Source organism: Lactuca sativa, chromosome 1 (genome assembly GCF_002870075.4).
Source record: "Lactuca sativa cultivar Salinas chromosome 1, Lsat_Salinas_v11, whole genome shotgun sequence".
NCBI classification, from domain to species: Eukaryota; Viridiplantae; Streptophyta; class Magnoliopsida; order Asterales; family Asteraceae; genus Lactuca; species Lactuca sativa.
Genome location: NC_056623.2, coordinates 1,741,581 through 1,769,324, shown reverse-complemented (window position 1 = coordinate 1,769,324; position 27,744 = coordinate 1,741,581). Strand labels below are relative to the sequence as shown.

At 36.4% G+C, this 27,744-nt stretch overlaps 1 protein-coding gene across 1 annotated transcript; it reads right to left on the bottom strand.

Annotated features, from left to right (window-relative positions):
* Positions 1-16,418: 16,418 nt before the first annotated feature.
* On the bottom strand, positions 16,419-27,534 carry LOC111894736 (probable rhamnogalacturonate lyase B). Its single transcript, XM_052768115.1, has 15 exons — positions 27,333-27,534; positions 27,128-27,249; positions 26,719-26,778; positions 26,505-26,624; positions 26,266-26,385; positions 23,986-24,127; positions 19,464-19,634; positions 19,230-19,385; positions 18,963-19,069; positions 18,789-18,879; positions 18,548-18,689; positions 17,962-18,118; positions 17,640-17,756; positions 17,218-17,344; positions 16,419-16,868 (listed from the first exon to the last, which is right to left on the bottom strand). The coding sequence occupies exons 1-15, from the start codon at positions 27,372-27,374 to the stop codon at positions 16,626-16,628; spliced, it is 1,917 nt and encodes a 638-aa protein (XP_052624075.1). The 5' UTR covers positions 27,375-27,534; the 3' UTR covers positions 16,419-16,625.
* Positions 27,535-27,744: the final 210 nt, after the last annotated feature.

Genomic DNA, 27,744 nt, shown 5'->3' with positions numbered 1-27,744 from the left:
CCCTATATGAACTCGACAAGTCAGGGCTACTCGACGAGTCCAGTTCTATGACTCAGCGAGTCGGCTCGTCTGGTGGCTGATTTTTCGGGATTTTGACTAAAATTGAGTTGGGATGATTACCATAAACGATTTTAATTGATAAAACTCGAATTTTTCAATATGGTATTGATTATCCCAATTCAATTGAAGGATAATTGTCAAAAAGAAGATAATTACTTATTTTATAAGATAAATATTATTATTTGTATTTTTTTGATTTGAATTATCTTGTTAAGGAAAAGATTAGGTCAAATTATGTGATAAATATTAATAATAAGATTAATTAATAAATTTTCAAATTTGCTCTAAAAGATGTTTTGAAAAGTTTCAAAACTTGCCCTCAAGTCTTGGAATTTAAATTTTAATTAAAAAGTTTAATTTTGAAACATTTAAATTCTAAACACTAGAATTTTACAAGTTTAAAATTGAACCCTTATACTATTATAATATTATAAGAATAATAATTATATATATATATATGTGTGTGTGTGTGTGTGTGTGTAAGATTAATGCTAGTCTTACCGTTAGTAGGCCTCATTCATGAAACCGATCTATAAGGGGGTATAAGGTTGTTGCCTATAAAATGACAATTTAATGGGTGTCCATTCTCACCCACCTCTTCTTTGATTGGTGGAGGGTCGTTAGTCGAACGGGTAGGATAGGGCAACTAATTCCTCATTAAAAGTATAATGATTAATAAAGTAACTAAATCTTTCTTTTTTTATAAAATTCCAACTCTTAGTTACTTTAGGAAAAATGTGAAATGATGCTATTCCATGAAATTACACTTTGTACCCTTGCCAAGTCGTTAGTGAAGCGTGTGTGGATAACCAGCACACTAATATGGACTAGCAATGGTGGAAAAAGGTGACTCGATGTTTATCATAGATCAATGGAGCATGTGTGGTTAACCGACATATTCATTAGATAATTTGTAACATCGAGAGTACCAAGTATAATTACATGGTTATTCACACCTGGTTTGTGATCCTTGGTATCTCAGTCACAAACTTGAAGGGCATATCGAGATTTAAACATGCCATTGAAAAGTTCAATGAATCTCAAAAGATCTAGGAGTTTTCAATACATTTAAAACTTAATTTCTTTTTCATTTTTCATGGTGGAAATTAGTGAATCGACATTCACTTACCTTCATATTATTTGATGTTTAGATTAGGACATCCCTCTTCTAAATTGCAAATAATGTTGTTGGATCCTAGCCCTACTTTATTATTTGGGTGTTTAATTGGGGATTCTTATCTAATCAAACTTTGTCTCTTTTCTATTTTAGATGTCTACTTCGAACAACAACAACGCTTCTGGCTTGACCTCTTCCGGCTCATTCTCACTCATGAATTTGTGTGGGAGGGTGATTTTCGATGGGTCTAACTTCAACGAGTGGATTCATAACATTCGAATGGTTACCTGTTACGAAGACAAGGAGTATGTCCTCAACAAGGAGCTGAAAGAAATCGACGTGAACACTACTACTCCCGAAGAGATCGTTGCCTTTGAAGCTTACGAGCAAGATGCCACGAAAGTCCATTGCATCATGCTCGCGACTATGACCGTCGAACTCAAAAAGTCCTATGATGTGACAACCTGAAATTCCTCTTTTGTACAAGCCATTCAATTCAATCGAAGTCAAACTCATTTAAGCTATCCTTTAACATTGTTTAGAGTCCGCATAAGTGTTCTAATTTCAGTACAATCAATGTTTGGGTTTAGGGATGAGTTACTGTAATTCATACCATAACATTCGGGCCAAACACTCCTTCAAAAGGAGTGTACGACCATACACCCCCCCACTCATGGCCGAACACTCCCCCTATATAAGGGGGTACTTAGCCATCATTCATCACTTTACACACACACACACACACACACTCTCTCTCTCTCTCTACCTTCATCAAGTTTGCATCAAGACCTTCAAAAACGTAAGTATTCCATCCTTTAACTTGTTATATTTGAAATACCACTTGATTCATGCCTTGATTCTTCATGTTTCAACAAGTTCTTCATCCCTTGAAGGGAGTATGGTCGTACACCTTCATAAGGTTGGTCGGACACACCTTAAAGTCCATCCAAAGTGAGAATTTAGCCCCTATCATCTAGTTGGACATGTTAAACCTTTGATCCTAGCCTTGATTTACCTTAAAAATCGACCAATTTATCTTGAACATGAAGGGTGTATGGGCGCACACCCCTTGTACGGCCGTACACACCTCATAGGGCCGTAAACCCTCATTGATGCTCATTTGATGGCCTTAAACTTCATTTAGACTATGCATGGGACCTGAAACACCTCCTTGATGCAAGTTAGGACCTTAAAAACACCTCAAATGCACACTTCTTCATGAGTGTACAACTGTACACTCATGGACCGTACACACATGGCCGTACACACCTTTGTGTGGTCGTACACCTCCCTCATTCAATCACATATGATTCTAACACTTAGTTTCAAGTGTTTCCTGGTCCCTAGGGTGGTTTCCTGTCATAACTAGTTGTGATATACCCTAATTTGATACATATATGTGCCTTTATATGCTAATAGGATCCGTTTGTGTTCGAAACTTTGTTTGAAACTCAGCATCCTATATCGATCGTACATTCGAATAACAGATAAAGGGGTGAGTTCATACCCCTACACTTTCATGAATTTTAAAAGTTTTCAGGGGGGGGGGGGATACAAGCCAACCATACATGATTTTGTGAAACTTGTACGAAAAGGATTTTCATTAAATTTAACACGGATGCAATTGATATAATCAAACAATTTTTTTATACTTTTATAAGTACTTTATCCCTTTTGTACTATGTCGAGCATAAGTGAATTTTTCATCATAAACACAGAACTTTCAATGTAAAACATGAATCGAGTGCACGAACGAACATATAAACTATAATAGGTATAGTTTATGGAAAAATCATCATATCATTGTATAGTTTATAGATTCACTGCAACCAGACATATAAACTATTAAATGTGTAGCTTATGAAACATATAGACAGAAGGTTAAATTCAATGGATTCATTTTACTTTACATGTAATCGTTAATATATAATTTTATGAGTGAGCATTCTTCGCGTAATTACCTAAGTACTAACAAAAGTCCTGAGATTATAACCAGAGTCTCCTGGAAGGGGAACGTGAGTTTGTTATAGATCTATACGGGATTGACAATCCCGCACCATAATTGCTAGCTACAGTTAGGTCGGCGGGCCTGGGTGACAAAGTCATTTCGATTCCGACGCCTGAAGAACGTCGTTCAGGCAATTCAATGGTCAAGTATGGTTATAACAACTCATAAATTTGGTACTAAGAAAATACAATTAATGTATGAACAGAAATAAGTTTAATTAGTTTTATTACAAAGTAATAGAACTATTATACATATTACAGTTTTCAGAGCCATCCGAACCTACTATACATACTGGTGATAATCAAAGTTTTTCTTGTAAAAAGAGGTTCTTATTCGATCAAACAATGCACAATACATTCAATGAGATTCAGTAACAAAATACATACGCTAGAAAATAATGGATTTTCTTGGAAGCATACAAATACATTTATTTATTCATTAAAACGATTTTCCTCTCAAAACATGCTTATGAACTCACAAGTTTTATGTTGATACTCTTTCAAAACTGCTTGTATTCTCAGGAAATCAGTAGACAGGTACCTTCTGGAGTTTTGAGAAGACGGAGTATATAGAGTCTCGTCTTTTTCTTTTGATCATAATTTTGATGCTTAAGTACAAGAAACAAAACAGATGTAAATACCTTTTTATATATGTATTCAATGTAATGGTTGTGTTTACTATGATTACTATGATACGATGGTTGTGATACTACATATGACATCATCCACTGCCGAACATTCTCGCTGTTCTGGTTTGGGGGTGTGACATACGAGGACTACTACCCCTACGAGATGTATCAAGATTTGATGGATATGTACCATCAAAGCACAAGGAAGGAGAGGTATGAGATCATCACTGCGATGATTACTACCAAAATGAAGGATAGCGAGTTTGTCATGGCCCACCTGCAGAAAATGCAGAGATATGTGGACCGCTTGCTGAAGTTAAATGTTAAATTCGATGAGGAGCAGGCCATAGATATCATACTTCACTCTTTACCTCCTTGTTACAACCATTTCCGCATGACCTACCACATGAACAAGGAAGAGGTCACTCTAAGCAAGCTTTAAGGCCTACTAAGGACTACTGAGAGTAGTCTAAAAGATAAATCTGTTGCAGCCACTCCTACTGCAAATGCCCCCGTCTTTGCTATTGGGCAAGGGAAAGGAAAGAAGAGGAAGACTCCTTCTAAGAGCCACCATAAGGGAAAGTCCCAAGATGGCACCTCTTCTAGTGGAACCAAGGTTGGTCCCGTTGCACCCTCTTCCAAACCGAAGGATGCAGAGTGTTATTACTGCCATGAGAAATGGCATTGGAAACGAAGTTTCCCGAAGTACTTGGAAGATATCAAGGATTGAAAGATCAATCCATCCTTCTCAGGTATTTATACTATTCATTCTAACAACTCATCACATGTTATGTCTTGGGTCCTTGATACAGGGTATGGTTTTCACATTTGTTCTGATTTATAGGGCCTAAGAAGAAGTAGGGATGTGGAGCATGGGAAGATAAACTTGATCATGGGGAATAGGGAAGCGTCGTCTGTCACCAAGATTGGAGTTTACTCTTTAGTGCTTAGTAGTGGGTTAGGTTTAGATTTGAATAATTGTTGTTATTCGTCAGAAATGACACGAAACATTATTTCTTTTCATGGTTTGTATAAACAAGGTTTTAGATTTTTGTTTGATAATGAAAAAGGTTCTATTAATGCTTTCTTTATTGGTACTTTCTATTTTGAAGCATTTCCTTGTAATGGAATATATGAAACTATGATGGTTGTAGACAACTTAGGAAATGATGTATTGTATATGGATTCTTCCAATGATTTGGATAAATCATTCTTGTGGCATTGTCGTATTAGACATGTCAACAAGAAGCGCATAGCCCAACTCCAAAAGGATGGAGTGTTGGAGTCATTCGACCATAGGGACGATGACGTGTATGAGTCTTGTTTACTTGGAAGGATGACCAAGTCAACCTTCACTAGCACTTGTGAAATGGGTGATGGTGTGACAACCCAATGTTTATTCCGTTACATTACCTCGTTACCGTTAACGGAATATTCCATTTTATAAAAGTTCCGTTAATTAGAGGGCGCCAAATAAATAAATGTTTTATTTATTTATATTATATGTCGTTAACGTCGTGATAAAAGAAATAAAGACACTTACTTTACATTTCCATTTTATTTGGAAAAAGGTTAAATTTTATTACGACCACTAAATCGGGTGCGACCAAAAGCCCCGTATAACGGCAGTATCGGGTAGAATCCCACTGAGCTCCAACTGCAACCCCTATATAAGGGAGAGTAAACTCCATTTCCAGCTTTTTACTCTCTCTCTAAACTCTCTCTCTACAACTTTTTCATGAGCCAAAAATCGTCCGTTTCGAGCCCCAAACGAGTAGGTAAACTATCCTAACTTGTTATATAGCTTATCTAGCCTGCAAATTCGAGTTTAAAACATAAAATAGGGACAAAATGATGTGTTTACGGCCCAAGAACACTCTTGGACCGTAAACACCATTTAATGGGGTTTTTAAGCCCCAAAACCCCTCCAAATTTGCCCCTAAGGCTTAGATATGATTTTTAGGCTTACATATTCGGACTTAGAACACCTTGAAACGAGTTTTTAAAGAGTAAACATGAGTTTACTGCCCAAGAACATGCTTGGGCCGTAAACTCCTCTTCATGGGGAGTAAATGTTGGGGTTGCAAAGTTATTCATTCATGACTTTGTAAATGTTTGACTTTTGTAAAACCCACTTGCATGTGGTGCTTTAGCCTTTAGACCCATTTACATGTTAGAGTGAGAGAGAGACATGTAAACACCTCTATAAATAGTGGGTTCATACCACTTGTAGAGGTGTGCTTGAGAGATGTAAAAGTGAGTGTGTAAGTGTGTGTTATTTATGTAGTCTAGATCTAGATCCTTTTTGTGTAACACCATATACATTCAATATATCTCTTAAACACCCAAATCACCATGTTCAATTGTGCAAGATTTAATTCCGCATGTCAAACCATGTTCTTTATCACTACAATTGGTATCAGAGCTTGGTTTTCACGATCAACGTGACTTTTGAAGAACGATTCTCGGTTTGGCACCTTTTGTCACAATTTTGAGCAATTTTGGTGAGTCTCTCTCTATGATCTCTCATAATATTTGATTCGTGCTTAACGTTTTTGATTTGTGATCATTTGACTCATTGGATCTAAATTTTTGTTGAAAAACCCATTTGTTGTGATCCAATAAATTTTTGTTGATCAATTCCCGATCCAATTTTATATTTGTTTGTGTGATTCAATTTTCAAATTGCATGTATTTGTTTGAATCAAGAACTTGTTCAAAATTCATTATGAATCATTTCAGATTTTAAGATCCCGACACTGTTCATCTTGTAGCCCAAATTATCAATCAATTCATCTTGAGCCCAATCTCATTGTTACTGTTCATAGATCCGATAATTGAGCCCAAATCAAAGAAAATATCAGATCCATACACTGTTCATTTGTTTTAATTTGAACCGATATCAATCGCTCCTTGTTCATTTGATTTGTTCGCAGGCTTCACTTAGTTGTACGCTAAGTTCCACATATCTTCATTCTTCATTATTTGTTCTTTAAATCATTCGTTCCTAAATTCCGCTTTCATCCTCTTATTCTTAAAAATCGATCAATGATTGTTGTTTGAAAGCTTCGATTTCAGATGAGTCGTATATGATGAAATCGATTTTAGAATTGGAAATCGGAAATTGACTCTTTGATCTTGATGAGATTAATCAAGAACTGTCAAATTTTTGTGAACAACATGTGAAGAACAGTTAGATAATCATGTTTTGATCTGGATTTTGTCATTAGAGTCTTTGATTTCGTGTTTAGTGATCTTTGACTTTGAAAAGTCAAACTGAGAAAAAGTCAAGATCGATGTTCAAGTGATGATTCCTTGAATTAAAGGTTGAAATCGGTTGTTACAAGTTGAATATGGGATATGGATAACGAAATCGAACTTACATTTGAATTTAATTTCGAATTTGGATGTGTTGTATTCTTGATGACGAACTCTGTAAGTTGATTGGAGTTCGATGTGATGAACAAAAGTCGATATCAAATGGTTATTGGTTATAGATGTCGATCGGTTTCGCATATTTGAAGGATTGACCAGTGTTCTTGAGTTCGTGATTTTGGGTTTGGTGATTGAAAAACGAATATTTGATTTTGGGAGTCGATATCGACTAAAATGGTTAACAGTCGATTTTGGAACTCGATTTTGGAATTGAGTATAGTTCACATTTTGGATGACTGGAATCGATGATCTGTAAAAGAAAATTGATTTTGATTCGCAATTGGAGGGACGAGTCGTAAAACGCGAAGTCAAGAACTGTGAAATTGTTTGCAAGAGTTTTAAAAACATGATTTTGGAACTGTGAAATGAGAAGAGAATTTCATGTTGATTTTGGTTTCGCATGTTTGGAATCAAAGATCAGTATTGTGTTCGCATATGGGTTTCAGTTTGTATATCAAAATTTTGGTTCGCATCTGGTTTCAAAACTACTGTTCGCGTTTGGTAAAAGAGATAAAGATTCGCATTTGTGTAACTGCACTGTGCAAGGAATGTTTAATTCGCAATTTGGTGTTTTGTTTTGGAATCAAAATGCGAATTTATTTCATTATGATTCGCATTTTGGTGATTGAAACATGCGAAGGGATGCGAAGCGTATTTGAATGAAAATGCGAAGCCTGTTATTACCAGTTCAATGAAGAAGAAAGCCAAGAGTTTCGCATTTGGTCCCTGCTCTTTTCAAGAAATAACAAAAGCTGACCAACTTCGCAAATTTGAAGCACATGTAGAAATTGTCAAAACAAATACATGTAGTTTCGCATTTTTGACAGTTTGTACCCAACTTCGCAAATGGGGTCATAAAATGCTGAAATTGCAGAATTTTCAAATATGGTCCCTGCAGTTTGTGCAAATTGACGCTTTCTACCCAACTTTGGAAAAGGGGGAGAGTTTTGCATATTTTGTTGTTTTTGGCGCAACGGGTCACTGCAGAATTTTGAAATTGACGATTTCTACCCATTTTTGAGAAATTTTGTCAAAGGCAATCCGTGAACGAAGATAAAAATTCAATATTTTTTGGATTTTTCGGATTGAAGCACAATGTTTATGCCACATGTTAAGGGGGAGTTTTGGCATGAAAAATTCCGAATAGAGCACGTTCTTTTTCCATGGAGTATTATAATCAAATTTCGATTATAAAAAGGGGGAGAAGTTTTATATGGAAATTCGAACTTGAATTTTTCATATTACGTGGATTTGAAGACCGAAGTGATCTTGGAGTTTTAAAGCTTACGAGATGATGCAATTGGAAGTTCGGAAGTGATGTATTCGAAATGGGTTTGGTATTATTGAAGATTTTTGGGGTGTGTTTTTATGCGCAACTTTTGGGTGATTATTTGGAATTAATCATTCGTTGCTGCTTGGTTTGTATGGTCTCACATCCTAGAGCCCAAATTGAAGAGTCATGGAAGAATTGAAGATTGAAGTTCGTTTCGACATGTGCCACCTTTGAGGCTCGAACCGCGTAGTGCTTGATTTTGGAAGATTTGAAGTGGGTCATTCATTCCTAACTTTGAGGGGGAGAATGTTGGGGTTGCAAAGTTATTCATTCATGACTTTGTAAATGTTTAAATTTTGTAAAACCCACTTGCATGTGGTGCTTTAGCCTTTAGACCCATTTACATGTTAGAGTGAGAGAGAGACATGTAAACACCTCTATAAATAGTGGGTTCATACCACTTGTAGAGGTGTGCTTGAGAGATGTAAAAGTGAGTGTGTAAGTGTGTGTTATTTATGTAGTCTAGATCTAGATCCTTTTTGTGTAACACCATATACATTCAATATATCTCTTAAACACCCAAATCACCATGTTCAATTGTGCAAGCTTTAATTCCGCATGTCAAACCATGTTCTTTATCACTATAGTAAACTCATATTTGAGTGTTTAAAAGCCACTTAAACACACCAATGGCCTTAGAATAAATTCAAGAATCAACCACCAACAAGTTAGGGACCTTAAACTCAATTAAAACAACTCCATAAGGAGTTCACGGCCGTAAACCCCTCATGAAAGGGTACCTGGGCCGTAAACTCCTATAAAGGGGTTAAATGGTGCCCTAAACTCCCCATTTGGCTTGGAAAAAATTACATAGGATTTATTCTCTATCACATAGGCCCTTAAAACACCCAGGAAATGTGCCCATAGGAGTTTACGACCGTAAACTCCCTTGGTTGGGGCCGTAAACTCCCATTTGGTCCAATTAAGTGCCTTAAATCCACTCATACATTTTAGATTTTGACCTAGCAAAATTCCACGATTGAGATAAGGCCTTTAAACATCCTAGAACCCCTCACCATGAGTTTACGGCCGTAAACTCATGGGGAGTTGTCCCAGGGCCGTGAACTATGTGTATAGAGTTTACTCTTGAAGAGTAAATTCCATTCCTAAGTTATTCAAGCCCTTAGATGTTACCCGGGACACCCCAAACACTTAACCAAAGTGTTTTCCGCTCCTTAGAGTGCGTATACTTGTTTAATTAGTATATAATATACTAATTGTATGTGAACATATGTTATCATATGTTAAATAGGTCTCTAAGTGTGTCCAAGTCCTTACTTGACACCGAGCACCCAACCGGCGCCTTCGTCGGATCCACTTACACCAGGTGAGTTCATACCCCTGAATGAACCTTTTAAATGTTTTTACATGTTTTATAGAAGGGGAATACAAGTTAAACATGCCAGTTATCATATCAATCACATGTGATTGATAACCCGCATGCACAAGGATTTACCACACTGTAAATTGTTTTACCAAGTAGGACACTATAAATGGTTTTCTAAAAGGTTTTCACTTGTTCAAAACTCTTACTTATGCTGTTTTATCAAAGTTCATTTTAAACTGGTTTATGAAAAGTTTCCAAAGGATTTCTAAAGGTTTTTCAAGCTTATTTTACAACAGAATACCCTGTCATTATTTTCACAAGAATAAAGGTTTTTCTTCCATGTTTTAATACTCCTTCTTAGTTAAAGTTCCTACTTGAAAACACTTTCACTTCGTGATGCGTTTATAACTGTTATTACTTATACTTCTCTTATACTCTTGGTAGCTTATACCTGTTAGACGCTCTTACTTCACCTGTTGTCGCTTCCACTTCGTGATACACTTATATCAGTTAACGCTTATACTTCACGATCCGGTTATTCCACACTGTTCGGTTATTCATCACGATTCGGTTATTCACATTGTTTGGTTATTCATCACGATACGGTTAATCCACACTGTACACTTATACTTCACGATCCGGTTAGTCCATACGATTCGGTTATACTTCACGATATGATTCCACTTGTTACACACTCATACATAGTTAGATGTATGTCTGTGCTTGTTTAGATGCATATAAGTAATGATTGAAGGACTTAGGAAGGCTTGTCCGCCCTATTTCCTTTTCTTCGTTGAGATGTGGTCTGGTGGGATCAGATGTCCATCCGAAGGTCGTTTGATTCATTAGTTATATATTATGTACACAAGCATAGACATATAGGGTTACTTTAGTCAGTTCAGTTATGAGTCTCTACCTCTAGTTCAACACTGTATTGGAAACACACTACCCACTATTGGGGATGCATCTTCGGGACACGGCCTTCTCCGTCGTCTAGTTGGTAATCAGAGTCTCCTGTAGGGAGAGCGGACATTGTGTGTATAGATCTATACGGGATTGACACCCCCGCACCCTGACTGCTAGCTACAGTCCACGGCCTACCAAGCCAAGGAGTGACAAATGTCATATTCTCTAGACGCTTGTAGGGCGTCAGTTACTCTAGTGTCGGTTAGTATGGTTACGAGTATCCCAGGTTACCTTATAATTCATGGCCTTAAAGTAATGGTTTTTCACTAGCAATTTACACTATATGATGGAACCCACTCTCGGAGTCACACTGTTTTTAGACTTTGCTAGCTGTATCTTTCATTTGATACTATCTGGGGTCTGTATTCACTATTTTTAGACCTTGCTAGCTGTACCTTTCATTTGGTACCATCTGGGGTCTATGTCTCTTTTTGTTAGACTGAGCCAGGCGTGTCGTTCATTCGATACCCTCCTGGTGTTAATGATTCTTTTGCCTTAGTCAGCAGTCCTCACTGCTGAGGCATATGTTATTTTCCCTGATATTCTCCGACTTTCTTAAAAAGCAAATCCCGTATTTTGATAATGAAAGTGTTTAAGGGAAAACTACTATTTACCACATAACTCTGACCAGTCTTGGTAGAAGACTGCTTTTTAATTAGAAAATATAGGATTTTCTGGAAAGGACTCTATTTCACTGTATACTTGAAAACTACCACTTATATAAAGTTATTTGATTAAAATGTCACTAAATGCTTATGAACTCACCAGCATTTGTAAAAATGCTGATACTCGCTTTTCAAATAACTTGTATTCTCAGGTCAACATTAGACAGGTACATCCCCGGAGTTGTTGATGAAGATAGCTTAGTACCATGCTGTACTTATATTATTGCTTGTATTACTATGATGTAATGAAATGTAAACCATGTAAAACTATTACTATTAATGCAATGGTTGTTGTACTTTGATTACTATAATGCATGTGTTGTGATACTTGACATGACGTCATCCACCCCAGAACGTTTCCGCCGTTCCGGTTTTGGGGTGTGACAGATGGTTTATTTGATCTCATACACACTGATGTGTGTGGGCCGTTTAGTTCACCACAAGGGATGCAAACTGCTTCTATGTGACTTTCACCGATGATTATAGTAGATATGGGTATATCTACTTAATCAAGCACAAGTCAGAAACTTTTGAAAAGTTCAAAGAGTTTAAGCAAGAAGTAGAGAATCAGCTGGGAAGGAAAATTCAGATGCTCCGATTCGATCAACATGGTGAGTACCTTAGTCTTGAATTCCACGACGACCTCAAGGAATGCGGAATTGTTTCGCAATTAACGCCACCTAGGACACCACAGTTGAATGGTGTGGCTGAGAGGCGTAATCGAACCTTGTTAGACATGGTTCGTTCCATGATGAGTCGTGCTTCGTTACCCATCTCATTTTGGGGGTATGCCTTAGAGACTGCCACCCATATCCTTAACTTAGTCCCTACAAAGAAAGTTGCCAAAACACCTCACAAGATGTGGATAGGGTAAGCTCCCTCGCTGGCACATATCAAGGTGTGGGGTTGCGAGACTTTCGTAAGACGAGAGACTCACGACAAGCTCGAAACTCGTAGTGAATTGTGTATCTCTTCTATAAACCAAGTGACAATGTTGTCTTCGTTGTGAGGAGACGGGTTTTCCGAGAGCAAGTACTCATAAGCCAATGGGACGGTGGGAGGCAAATTGATCTTGAAGAGCTTTAAGAATCAAGCGACGAAGGAACCTCCAACACTAGAGCTCAACCCGAGGAGGAAACTCCTGTTGAACCGATTGACGAGTCATTACCTCTTAGACGTTCCAGTAGAGTTAGTGTTCCACCTGTGTTGTATGGTTTTCATATAACAAGTGAGGGTGATATGTTTATTAGTGATAGTACACTAGTCGTAACAACTACAAGGAAGCCATGGCAGGCCCGAAGTCTGCAAAGTGGAAAGAGGTTATAGACAGCGAGATTCAGTCAATGTATGACAACCAAGTTTGGAATTTGGTTGAAAATGTGTCGGGTCGTAAGACGGTCGGGTACAAATGGATCTTTAAGAAGAAGACCGATATGGATGGGAAAGTGCACACTTATAAGGCGCGATTGGTTGCGAAGGGCTTTACTCAAACTCCCGAAGTTGACTATGATGAGACCTTCTCACCAGTAGCGAATGTAAAGTCTATAAGGGTTATGCTAGCCGTTGTTGCATTTCATGATTATGAAATATGGCAGATGGATGTCAAAACCGCTTTCCTTAATGGGAAATTGGCTGAGGATGTTTACATGAGTCATCCAGAGGGTTTTTTCAATGCAACACACCCTAATAGAGCGCGCAAGCTTGAGAAACCCATTTATGGATCGAAACAATCATCTCGCAGACGGAATCTTTGTTTCGATGAGAAAGTCAAAGAGTTTGGTTTCTTGTAACACAAGGATGAGTCGTGCGTATATGCTAAAGCTAGTGGGAGTATATTTAGCTTCCTCGTTTTGTATGTCGATGATATACTACTCATAAGAAACGGTGTCCCAACCTTGTAGGAGGTTAAGTCTTGGCTTGGGAAGTGCTTCGCTATGAAGGACCCCAGAGAAGCTGCTTATATTCTTGGGATAAGGATAGTGAGAAATAGGAGTAAAAGACTGATAGGACTTAGTCAAAGTACTTACTTGGATAAAGTACTAAAACATTTTAGTATGGAGAATTCCAAGAAAAAGGAGTTACCAATCCAAAGCAATGCCAAGTTGAGTAAGACTCAAATCCCCAGTACCGAAGCCGAGATAGAAGAAATGAGCCGAGTACCTTACGCTTCCGCAGTTGGCTCGATCATGTATGCTATGACTTGTACTTGTCTTGATGTGGCCTTCACTTTGAGCAAGTTTAAGGTACTTCATGGATCAACTGAATCTAAATATGAGATAATGCATGTGACTTAATGTGGTTAAGGGTTACGAATTCAAAATCTTATGTCACCTCGTGAAGGCCAATGCAGTATCCGATGCCTTGAGCCACAAGATGGCTGGTACTCCTATTCTAGACCTATGTTTGAGTATGGCCATCATTTCACCATGTTTGGATATAATTAGAGAGGCTCGGGATTGGTAAATCAAGAGAAAGAGCTAGAAGAAGTAGAAGATCAGGGGTCATATTTATGCTTTTGTTACCAATAGGCATGGATCGTTGACTCGGTGTGGTAGGGTTTGGGTTTCGATTTCTGTGTGGTTTCATAGACAGTGTTAGAAGAAGCGTACATGCTAAGTTATCGGTTCACCCTGGTGATACAAATATGTATCGAGACTTGAGACTCAGTCTTTGGTGGCCATGTATGCAGATGGAGATAGATTGGAATGTTGAGAGGCGTCTGAACTATCATAAGGGCGATGTTGAACATCAAAGACCACACGATAATTTGTAGCCTTTAGAGGTCCTTGTGTGGAAATAGGAGCAGATCACCATGGATTTTATTACCATGTTACTGAGGACGGCCACAGGGCTTGATGCAATTTAGGTTATTGTGGATCGTTTGACCAAGAGTGCCTGTTTACTTGCTATTCGGGAGAGCTCATCGGCCGGAAATTAGACCGACATTTGTATTCGTGAGGTGGTGGCTCGTCATGGGGTGCCTATTTATATATTCTCAGATCGAGACGCCTGGTTTACTTCCAGGTTTTGGAATAGGTTCGATGAGGAGTTTGGTACCATGCTGCACTTAAATATTACATATCATCCACTGATAGATAGCCAGAGCTAGCAGACTATACAAACTCTCTATGATACGTTGAGGGCATGCATCATAGATTTTGGTAGGAGTTAGGACTCCTACCTTCCTTTGGCTGAGTTTTCCTACAAAAACAACCATCATTCCAACATTGCTATGCATCCTTATGAGCTTTTCTACGGGAGAAGGTGTCGGAACCTGGTTGATGGGGGAGGTTAGATAGAGATTCATAGGGAGCATGGAGGTGGTGCTCAAGACGATAGAGCTTATTCAGCAGGTCAGACAGAGATTGTTGACAACCTAGAGCTGCCATAAGAGTTATGCGGACCGACACCATTCGGAGTTAGAGTTTTAGGTCGGGACATGGTACTTCTGAAAGTATCCCCCTGGAAGGGTATTATTCGTTTTAGGAAGCAGGGTAGGCAAGGTGACTTACCAATTGGATGTGTCGGAGGAGCTCAGACAGGTCCATAACAACTTCCATGTTCCGTATTTGTGGAAGTGTGAGGCCGATGAGACAGATGTAGTTCCATTAGATGATATTCAGGTCAACGAACGCGTAAATTATGTTGAGCGACCGGTGGTGATTCTCGACCGGAAGATGAAGGCCTTGCTCAACAAGGTTATGGGTTTGGTTAAGATGCAATGGCAGCACCGGAAGGGTTCTGAATGGACTTAGGAACCCGAGGAGGAGATGAGGAAGCACTACGCCGAGTTGTTCTTAGCAGCGGATTTCGAGGGGTGAAATTTGATTCAAGTGGGGTAGAATTATACATCCATTTTTCTAGGCAATGCTTTTTCCAAGTATAATTTTTTAAATATAATGTGTGGGAGTTTTGGGTGGGCCACAAATTATATTTAAAAAGCTATAGCTTTATGATTGTTGATAACCCATAGGACTGCTCTGAGCCCAAAAGATTGTTCATAGTCTTCAAGACCGTTGATTGTCTTAGGGTTGCAGATAACCTATAGTTCCTTATTATGTTATGTTATATGTCATATATTATGGGGAAGTCACTAAAATTTGTGGTTATAGTTTTGGAGTAGGAGTGGGAGGTGTATATTTTGGGGAGCTAATAGCTATTCATTATGCAATGTTTACCCCACTAACGATTTTTCTATTAATAAAGAAGGAGGAATAGGAGTGGGAGGTGTATATGATTTTAATCAAGCTCTCCTATTTAAATGGATGCATAGATCATGAATAGTGGGGATGCTTATTGTGTTCGGTTAACGAAGAGTATTTATGGATATGATGGCCAATGGAACTCTAATATTTAAATTGGTTACACGGGGTTACCTTCGGCTGATAATTTGAGATCGGCTAAGAAACTAAATGATAAATGTATTAATATACATATCTTATGTTCCAAGAAAATTGGTGATGGTAGAGATACTTTATTTGAGAACAACATTGGGATTGGTGATAGTCCCATTAAAAGTCAATCTTCTAGAATTTATCTTCTTGATCACAATCAATAGGCCAAAGTTCGTGATAGGGCCTCGACTAGGATGTGAGATTTATTTCTCTGTAGACAGCCTGGCGTGAAATAGACCAAATGATGAATTTTATTGCCTTAATACAAGTCTTTTTGATGTCAGATCAAATGGATAGATGGAGTTGGGAATTGGATCTGAGTGGAAGTTACACAGTGGCCTCGGCTAGAAAAATTATTTTCAAATGCATTCCTCTCATTGACGATTCACTTGTAAAATGAATAAGCTTATCCCGACAAGATTACTGTTTTAGCATGGAGATTGAATATATTAAGAGTTTTAATAACAAAAAAAAAAAAAAAAAAAAAAAAAAAGATTTTTACGGTGTTTTTATAGATGTAAGTGACATTATACACATTTGTGTACACTATTATATTCTAATCACATTTGAAAATTATGAACATTTAGAAAATTTAATAACCATGTACATAACTAGTCTGTTCTTGTATATACAAGTTTAAAGCATATGCGACCATATAATTACATTAATTGCATACATGACTAAAAACAAACTTAGGAGCTAGGTGGTCCTTCTAAACGAATGTAATCATACATAACTCCATAAAACGGGTTTCCTGCATTTTCTTGTGTCAAATAAATCGCATTCTCTATGGTAGTGTTCAAGTTTGTTCCTGGTATGTCTATGTTGAACAACCAATACAACCCATGTATTCCATGCCTTGCAATTGCATTGTCTCCTCCAATTATTCCAGTAGAAAACAATGGCAAATCCTTGTTTGGATCGTTAAGACGAACCTGAAATTCAAAATCCGGTCAGAAACACACACACACATTGAAATTACACATCTTTGATTCAACTAATTAATTTATTTTAATGCGTATTTCATATGAAAAACAGATGTTACAAGATTGACTCAATAAAGTCTGAAACTATAATGGAAATTATTATCACTAAAAATATTGAAATCTAAATATATTGATTTTTATATACTCATTTTGTTAATGTGACCTATTAAATGTAAAAGTAGACCAAACAATTTTCCAATCAATGCAAAACTATAGTAGTACATCTGTTATGAATTATAATTTGGTGTTACTTCTTAGTCATTAGCAATGTATAATTGTTTTCATACTAATAACATACCTGCAAATCAGAAACGTTTGCAGATGCTAGAGCCAATCTTAGTTTGTAAATTCCATTCGTGTTCACTTCGTTAAGCGTGAATTTGATCGTCCATGTCGTTTTTTCAAATGTATTTTCCTCTTTTTTCCTATAAACCAATATAAGACAGAAAATTTTAACTTCAAAGCAACGTATTCAAACTTATTTATAAAAAGGTTAATTGGCAGTATTATTTTTTTTCCACTCCAACATGTCAAATGAGTAAATTATTAAAAAAAAAACTCAACTAAAAACATGGTAAATGGGTTAAGGAATTCAATGTTCGGGAAGTCCTTCAAAATGTATTCAAATGCTTAAAACCTCCTAAATCGTTTTTTTTTATGCATTTTCATCTTTTATTTCAATTATACAACTGCCCATGCCCAGAAAGAGATGGTTTATACCTGGTTACATGTGCAAAAAACCAGTCTCTGTTGTAATCGCTTTCACCGATCGTGAAAACCAAATCGTGATCCGGGTATAGAACTGAGTATCTTTCCCATAATCCGTATTGTCTAAATCTGCTTTATATATATATATATATATATATATATATATATATATATATATATATATATATATATATATATTATTAATTAATTTGTATATATATATATATATATATATATATATATATATATATATATATATATATATATATATATATTATTAATTAATTTGTAATTAAGTTCCCATGTATACATGAAGATTGTAGATAGGGTTGACCTGTTGAGACGGTTGACGAGAAACTGGTTGGTATATATAATGTCAGGATCAGGAATGTAAAATTCAGCTGCAGAACGGTCAGGTACACCAATCTCCCATAAAGTTGGACCGTGTCTCGGCGGCTCAAAAACAAGATGGCCAACATCAATGTCACAACCTGTGCACAATTAATTAATATATAATACTAATTGATGTTTTTGAAGGAGGTTTCGACACATTTTATGAAAAATGATTGATTATAGCTATTTACTAGTATCGGATCAAATTAATAAAATGAATATTAATCTATGAAATAAAACGGGTTGGATAGTTTAAAAGTAAATAATTATTAGAATCTTGCTAAACAAATTTATTAGTTTGATATATATAGTAAAACGACCATTTGTATAATAATATTTTTTCAGAACCGCTACACATGCACCCATCATATTAATCCCAATATATATCTTTCCTATCGAATAAGACTTAAACCTCAATCTTTAGTATATTTATAATTTAAAAGTAGCAAAAATGAACTCATTTTGATTTGTATGAAAAATAATGTCTTTTAACTCGTTATCAACCCACTTTCAGATTTCATCCACACCTGATGTAATGGTGATGGTGGTATCGTTTATATAGTCACCAATGAATCCGTGGACCCACGCATATATATTATATGTGCCAGCCAAAATGTTTTCAATCAAAAAATGACCTTCCTCGTTTGTTTTCCTCCAAAACTGATATCCCTATATAAAAATAAACACAATTGGTTTTTCAATTGCTAATTTCAAATAAAATATGGCATGCTACTAGGTTTTAATTTATATATCCTATTTTAAACTTACCTTGTTTTCGAATTGCCATGATCCAGGGTCTCCTGGAGGAGCTAGCCCGATGTAAGCATCAACTGCGGGCTTTTGTTCATTGCTAATGAATCTAAGTGGGTGCATAAATTGGTCTTCATGCCTCTTATGTTTTGTTTTTTCTTGTAGATACAAAGGAAATTAAGAAGATTATACCTGTCATATACCATTAATTTGCCACTTATCATGCCTCGTTCCTCAGCTTGATGGAAATCTTTCGAAGCTGGAAAACGGTAAGGCCACTTTCCTACTTCATCCAACATCTGAAAATGATCAATTATAAAGTGTTAATGATAGTTTGTTTTGGAAATAAAATGTTGTTTTTGTACGACTAAGATTCAAGATGGTTGAAAGCAAGAAAATTAAGAAATGTAGTTGTACACACCCATACACACTAAAAGAGCTGCTAAATTAATAATATACCTGCTTCTTGGCATCTTCCCAGAGTGTAATAGGGTCCTCACTCGTAGAGATAGAGTTAAGATACATAAAAACCGGACCAAAAACTTTCTTCCATGCTTCCCCTTCGTCAAATTTGATTACTAAATCATTTCCACCATAATGAGCGCTAACAAACATCTGAGTTCGTGAAAATATGCTCGTTAGGCTAAATTTTTTGATTAAGTTGTGGGTACCACAAAATTTAACTATTCCTACCGCTAAATTTATCGGGCCAACGTGCGAAGTAAGCTCCTGCTTGGTAGGCCCGCCGGTACGGAACTCATTACTTGGCGAAATTTGCCAAAACCCTACAGATGGATCTATGGATATCCATCCATGAACCTTTAGATCACTGGTTTCACATGAATACTGATATTTATCATCTACCTACACCCACAAAATCATAAGAACGTAAATTTACAAAGAATAGAAGCAAAGAATACGGGAAAATGAAGGTGAAGCTCTTCTCTTTCTCATGTTTATATTTGTGTGATATTACCTCTATTTCTGCATTTCCTTGTATTATCTTATGTCGGGAAAGAATCATAATTTCTTATTTGTGATTCAAATTTTCTATGTTTCTTATTGTTTCTGTGTACATCAAATTTAAATTTTATTTACTTGCATGCTTTGTTATGTTGAAGAGAATGATCATAATTATGCAATAAAAATGTACTTTTTAGATATCACTTGCATGCTTTGTATGCTACAGTTATATAACATTTTTCTCGTAGTTTTAGTGATTGTTTAGATATTTTTTTAGTAGTCAGTTAGCTAGAAAGTTAGTGTTGATAGATGTACTCGGTAACATCAATTACGTATATTTTTTAATCGTCAATGATTGTGTGTTATTGCATCTGTAATTTATTTTTTGATTATTCAGTCACTCTATTTTTCATCATCCCTATTCTTGTTAGTTATTTTTTGATCATTCAAACAACTATTGTTTTGATTGTCTTTGTTCTATGTGCAGAATCAATGATTTCCCAAAAAGAATGTATGTAAGGCTCAAAGCTAGCTCGAAAATTTTCTCTAGGATTCATGAGGAATTGGTAATGTCCTTGTCTTGTTTGTGATGTGTGTTTATCATCTCGTTCCATGCAATTATATTTTCTTCTTGATGTTTTGTTATTATGAATATAGATGAATGAGAACCCAAACTTGGAACAGCCTAATTCAACTCAAATATTTGAGCGCATACGTAAAAGGGTAATCAAAAAATATAAGTTGTGAAAGATATGATGACACGACAAAGAAAAATGTAAGACAATTCAATTTAACTATATCAAGTTATTAATTATGTTATTACTTAATTATAATTTTGGTAAAATTTCCATTTTGAATAAATTGAACAAAGAAATTAAGATCTAGCAACCTTAGAATACAAGAGTGCTCTATGTAACACCCGAAATCAGAAAGGCCAAGAAAGGAAATGTAACATCCCAAGTCAGAATCAAGAGTTCAAGAGGGTAAAGTGTAAATAAAGAAGGGGACTCGACGAGTAGGTATTCCGACTCGCCAAGTCGGAGCGAGATTTTGGTCGCGAGTTAAGTGACCAACTCAACGAGTCGGTAGTTGGACTCGACGAGTTGGTGCTGAAGAGAGAAAAGCCCTAATCCCGGGGTTGTGCCCTATATAAAGAATGTTATGTTCCTCTTTCAGCCTCTTTACCTTCCCTTTGAGTTCCAGAAACCCGAAAATTCGTGTGAGGCTTCATTGTTGAAAAGATTGGGGGCTTAGAAGAGGAAATTGGTGGAAGGAGCTTGAGAAATTGGAAGTTAGCATCAAGGGCTTGTATAGATCTGTGATCTACATCAGTTTTGGGCACATCTCTGAGGTATGGAGCCTTATCTTAAGTTATTTCCTTTTGGTTTATCCTTGGTGGTTGTTTTGGGAGTCCCTTAGCTTGTTTTGAGACCTATCTCGGATTTGGTAGTTAGATCTGGGGATGCTGCTCCAGATCTAGACTCATGATGGCTTAGAATGTCATAAAGCTTCAGTTCTTGGGTTGTTGGTAAAGACCCTTTGTCTAAAACCCAAGCCCTAGTGTGTTTTGGGCTTATATCTCCTTGGTATCACGTAAAGTTTGCAACTTTACGTGAGGGATAGCTTGTAGAAGGGTAGATCTACGAATTGGAGCCCCTGCATGGCTTGAAAAGCCTCTGAATGGATTTAGAACTGAAGATACTCGGTGAGTCACATGAGTGTACTCGACGAGTGGTATAAATATGTGCATGAACTCGGTGAGTTGGAAGAACAACTCGGCGAGTCTTTTGAAGATTGCCTTGGACTCGGTGAGTGTGTTCTTTGACTTAGCGAGTCTGGTCATGGAACCCTAACCTTTTCTGGTTAAGTCGTGAATCGGTGAGTCGAGGGACGACTCGGTGAGTTGAGCAGGATGGGACTCGAAGATTCTTGGACTCGACGAGTCAGCGGGTTGACTCAGCGAGTAGAGTCAGTCAGGAAGTTTGACTTTGACTAAGGACTTTGACTTTGACCAATAGTTGACCAATTGACTTCTAGGGGTATTTTGGTAAATCTTGGTATTAATTGAGTTCAGTTATTTGGTGTTGACCAGTGGAGGAGTTCGTGTCGGTGGTTGGAGCAGCGTGATCTTATTTCTTCAGCCGACAGTTGCAAGTGAGTCTTCTCACCATACCAATGGGTCTAAGGCACCAAGGTCGTCCCATCTTATGTTGTGTGATATGATAGTTAGCTTTATGCTAGGTGGTATGATGGTAATTATGTGATATGCTAGTTGTCTTTGTGATACTTGCATGGAAGACCATGTGGGGTAACCCATGGCATTGGATGTAAGACCATGTGGGGTAGCCCATGGCAGTCCTAGGTAAAGACCATGTGGGGTAGCCCATGGCACAATGGTATAAGACCCTGGGGGTAGCCACGGCATCCTTACAGGTTTATGTACGTGTTATGTGTAGATATTTATGTGATGCATGATATGCTATTTGGTTATATATGGTATTTGCAGGGAAGACCCCGGGGGAAGCCCGTGGCATTGGATGTAAGACCATGTAGGGTAGCCCATGGCAGTCCTAGGTAAAGACCATGTGGGGTAGCCCATGACATTGGATGTAATACCATGTGGGGGAGCCCATGGCAGTCCTAGGTAAAGACCATGTAGGGTAGCCCATGACACTATTACAGGTTTTATGTATGCAGGGCTTATGTGATATATGGTAGCTTTATAGCTAACGAGATATGTGATATGTGGTTTGTGTGAATGGTATGCTCTGGGAAACTCACTAAGCTTCGTGCTTACGGGTTTGTTTATGGTTTCAGGTATCATCTTTTTGGAAAGGAAGAACTCGGGTTGATCGCAGTGCACACACCTATGATTTCCGTAATGAATGATTTTGGGATAAACTCTGATAAACGATTTGATTGACTGTGATTTGATTGTTTGATTTAAATGGTATCAATGTTTTAGTATATTAAAAATGAAATTTTTACCCCTGATTTTTGGGACGTTACACTCTAGTTGATATTTTTGTGGTTTTGATGGGCAAAGAGTATGGCACATTATAGAATCTATGGAAGTGTTTTTTCCTATCGAAGTGTTTAAAATGAAAATAAATCCATGGTTTGTCATTTTCTGTCATTGTTGTGAAGTGTGTATATGTATTTCTTAAAAATACTAAACATATTTTTCTATAACATTAAATGTGTGTCGATATCTTTTTGGTGTGCGGAAAGATGCAAGAGGATTTTTGCAACGATATCATGTGAAAGAAAGTATTATTATTTAAGGATTTATGTATTTTCTATTATTGCAGTCGATAGTTTTTACGTTGTTTATAAATCTAATGTTTGTTATTTTAACATTAGGTGTGTAAAAAATACAATTTACAATTACTTTTTTTTTATTGTATGCATAATTTCTTTGTCTCATACTAGCTTCTTCTAATAGATATAAGTAATTAAATTATTGTTCTTTATATTGTATAAAACTTTAGTGTTATTTTGCAACATATTTTTTATCGGTAAAATCAGCTTTAATAGTGATAAACTGAAATCAACTTTAATAGTGATATACTGTTATATTAAATAACGACTAGTGTTGTATTTATGGATGGAAGTGTTCCACTTAATGTGCATAAATGTTGTCATAGGTTTATAATAAAATCAAAGAAGAGTTCCACTTATAGTAAAAAGTGGTGCACTAGGTTTAATATGTGTTACATTTACAAGTGTTGAGATTATTAAAAATGTAGCACTTTAAATGTTGCATTTTCTAAAAGAAGTGTTGTATTAGGCCTAAAGTGACATTGCCTAATACAACACATAGTAAAATGTTATATCAAGCCAAATGTGACACTTTTAAGGTCTACTGCAACACTTTACGAGTGTTGCATTAGCTTCTTTTTGTTGTAGTGGAACATAGAGAATTTCGACAGGTTAAAGAGCCAATCTTGAACTAATAGATGTATCTTATAGACAGATCCTTGGCATGAGTTTTTTCTTTGGATACTATAAATCGCAAGCCTCTTTATGTACATATTTCGTGTTTTATAGTCTCTAAATCAAGTATGCCTTCTACTTTGTATTGAATTATGTCAAGTTAATTCAATAAAATTACAATAGTTTGTTTATGTTTTTATTTTTAGAATTCATGATTTTTTGCTAATATCATAATATAGGACTCCCGAAGGCATGTCTCCATCGATAGGTTGTATATTAACTAATCATGATGATGGAAAAACCTTTAATTGCATACCTCTCCTTTGAACTCGGGCTCTAAGGGATCGACAAGAAGAACTGCCTCTGGATAAGCCAATGATTTACTTCTATTCGGTGACCGGTCATCAGGCAAAGGCATATATCGATGTCTGTCATCAGACATCGCCATGTAGTGAAACCTATGAAAGTCATAACACAATAAGAAAATATAATTTGTTATGTAGATAGACTTTCATTCAACATAAATCGATCCCAATTTATAAACATCTTTGATGTTCAAAAAACAATATCAGCCATAGATTTCATTATCTTTTAGTATTTATTTGTACATCCATATAAACATATTAATGAGTATGGTATATGATACGTGTCTAAGATGTTATTCAAGACCACCTCCATGGCCTGACCCAATAGCCACGTTTCTTTCGGTTAATCAAAGACTAATTGCATTTTATTAAGAACCCACTTTTATTATACATGCATGTTTCCTTAATTCTAGCTTAGCACTAGGTGATTGCATCTTTAAATTGTAAGTTCACATTTGAGGTAAGAAGGTAGAAAACTTAGTTTCAAATGGTGTTATTAATTTGGTTCTTTAAATGTCTCTCACATCTATATGCTTAGGGGATTAGCTATCCATAAATAAGCTTCTATCAATGGTACTTTCATTCTAGTTCATCATGCCTTTCCGCAAAGATCCGTCAACTGATGCCACACCGCCAACTATCCAGGAACAATTCTCCACACTCATTGCTATTTCCACTACTAACCTCCACCATCTTGATGCACTTATCACACAACTGACCACCATCAACACCCTCATGATCACCATTCAAACTGAAACCATGACCAAAATCATGCCGCCTCCGCGTCCGCTCCCACCACAGAATCAACAACGAAGGCTGTCGTCACCGTGATTACCAACAACAATGCTATCCACACCGTCACTGCCACCGTCCCAACGGTCGTTGTCTCCACCGCCACCGCCAACTCCAAAACCATCGCAATTGCCCATGTGAACACAACACCCACTTCCACTATTATCGCAACCACCGCCATCGAAAGTAACATCCAGGCAATTCCGAACCATCACTTTTCAACCGTTTAACCCATAGTTTCCTGCTCCCGATGTTGTATGCACCCGTATACAGGACCTTGAGGACAAGGTCCATTTGAAGGACGGAGGAATTGATACGTGTCTAAGATCATATTCAAGACCACCTCCATGACCTGACCCAATAGCCATGTTTCTTTCAGTTTGTCAAAGAGCAGTTGCATTTTATTAGGAACCCACTTTTATTATACATGCATGTTTCCTTAATTCTAGCTTAGCACTAGGTGACTGCATCTTTAAATTGTAAGTTCACGTTTGAAGTAAGAAGGCACGAAATTTAGTTTCAACTGGTGTTATTATTTTGGTTCTTTCAATGTCTCTCATATCTATATGCTTAGGGGATTAGCTATCCATAAATAAGCTTCTATCAGTATAAAATGTTATTTTTCTTTTTGCCAGAAAAAGGTCTTCAAGACTCTCCTACATGTAATGGGCGATAACTCTTATCTTTATAACCTTTTGGAGGAAAGATTTGTTGATTGTGTCATGTATCCAAAGTTTCACCAAACGAGTTGAGTTTTTTCAACTTGGGACCAAAAGTGGCTTCTTCAAGATGGTGATTCACACCAAAACACATGCAATATGCTTCAAAGAGCTCTTGCCACTCATCATAATTTAACTCACCGAGATCAAGTGTAAGGGCACATATGATCGGATTGTTGACCAGATCGGTGACCATGGTGGCGATTTAGGGTTAGGGTCGTTTGTAGGATAAGAAGATGATAATATTTGATTGAATGGCTTTAATATACATGTCCAACAATATATACACACCAAATACAATACATGGGCTAACATATAAGAATTGGGCCGAACGTTAAGTTATCTACTAATTTTAATTTAGTGTTTAATTGATTATTATATTAATTTTATACCGTTGTTTTATTTCATTTTTATATTGTTAGACATTTTATTTTGTTTTTGTAGTCTATGTTTTATAATAGAAAAATGTATAAAATAAAAATAAATATATTGTTGAATGCAAATAAACGTGTTGAAAAAGAGAATTTACATCGGGTCATTTTTTTAAATATAAAAAAAAACGTTTGATGATTATGTGTGTCCATCAACCCATTTTGCAAACTATTTTAAAACTAACCATTTTACAAATGCTTTTCAAAACAAAACCCAATTTTTGAAGACAAAAACAAAAATTAAAACAAAAAAAAAGTTATAGGATAAAATAGAAAGAAAGGTGTTTACTTGTCTTTCCTGAGCTTGAACACTATCCTGGTTTCCGGAAGATTGAAACCAGGCCATCCCTCTAAATGTTCGTAAATTCCATACGAGTAGAAACCCGAAGAACCACGAAGCAACACAAACCTATTGAATTTTCATCGTCATAATCTGATTATATATATATATATATATATATATATATATATATATATATATATATATATATATATATATATATATATATATATATATATATATATCACCTTTTGTCTATCTTCAACGGGACGTGCTTGCCCTCTTGGGAGGAATCCCATGTCCTTGAAAAGGAGAGCTCTACTTGATCGTCTGTATCGACTATAACCTCACAACTTGTTCCAATGATTCTGTTTTATGGCAATCATTACGTATTGAAGGTTGAAACTTTTGGAATCAACATAAAAAGAAAATTTTGGATGAGATGGCGATCGAGAGAGATACCTTTCAAAAGTGCCTGTCGTTCCGGGACTTCTAGGTGGACTCCAAACGAGATCCCAATAACTATTCACATGTCGTGACAAAAAAAAGAGGTTAAGACATAAGAGGTTGTAAACCTATTAGTAGCGGATCCAGCCATAGTCATAAGTGGGGTGCATGAGTAAGGCGACTATAATCTTCTTAGGGTCAATTAATTAAAAATAAAAAATAGTTACAGATTATATATCTATATGAATTTTAGGGTAAGTATCAGCCAACAAGAAGGATTAGAGACGCATTTAACGACACTTGTTGGCTTTCCAAATTTGTGTTAACAAATAAAAGAGTGGAGGATTTATAATAGACCAAAACATTGCAAAAAAAAAGTATGGTGAAAGCAATCATAATAATTAACCAACACTAACTAGCTCACCCTCTATCAGATTCATCGTTGTGGGCTTCAAGCAAATTGTCGATGTTGTTGTACTTTATCCCAGTAACATATCCACCAGGATTCGTTAGTGTGAGTTGAACAATGCCGTTATCCATAATCACCTACATACACACATTAAGTATACCCATAAAAATAACTCGAATATGCATTCAAACAAACTAGTGACAATCGAAGATGCACGTACATGGTGCTTTCGGAAATGCAACTTCACTCCCATCATCGCCATTAGACCCTTTCAATTCTACACACTGTCCGCTATTCACTTCCCTTATAGAACTAAATATCAACTATTTATTACTATAAATAAAACAATTGATCGAACCCAAAAGATGACGATTTCGGAAACTAAGAGAATGTGTCGTAGGTTATGTCTTTTTTATAACTAATTAAAATGAAGAATACACGTCAAATTTAGTTGATATATTTATGGTGTTTTGGAGTTGGTAAAGACGATAAGATATTAGGTGGATGTGTTTAGGGGTTTGCTTTAAGTTTTGAGAAAGGTGCTTTTAAATTCTCTTTTACTTTTACTTTAAGTGAATTACAAAATCGTTCATGTGGTTATTTAAAAATTAAGGATTTAGTTTTCAGCTTAA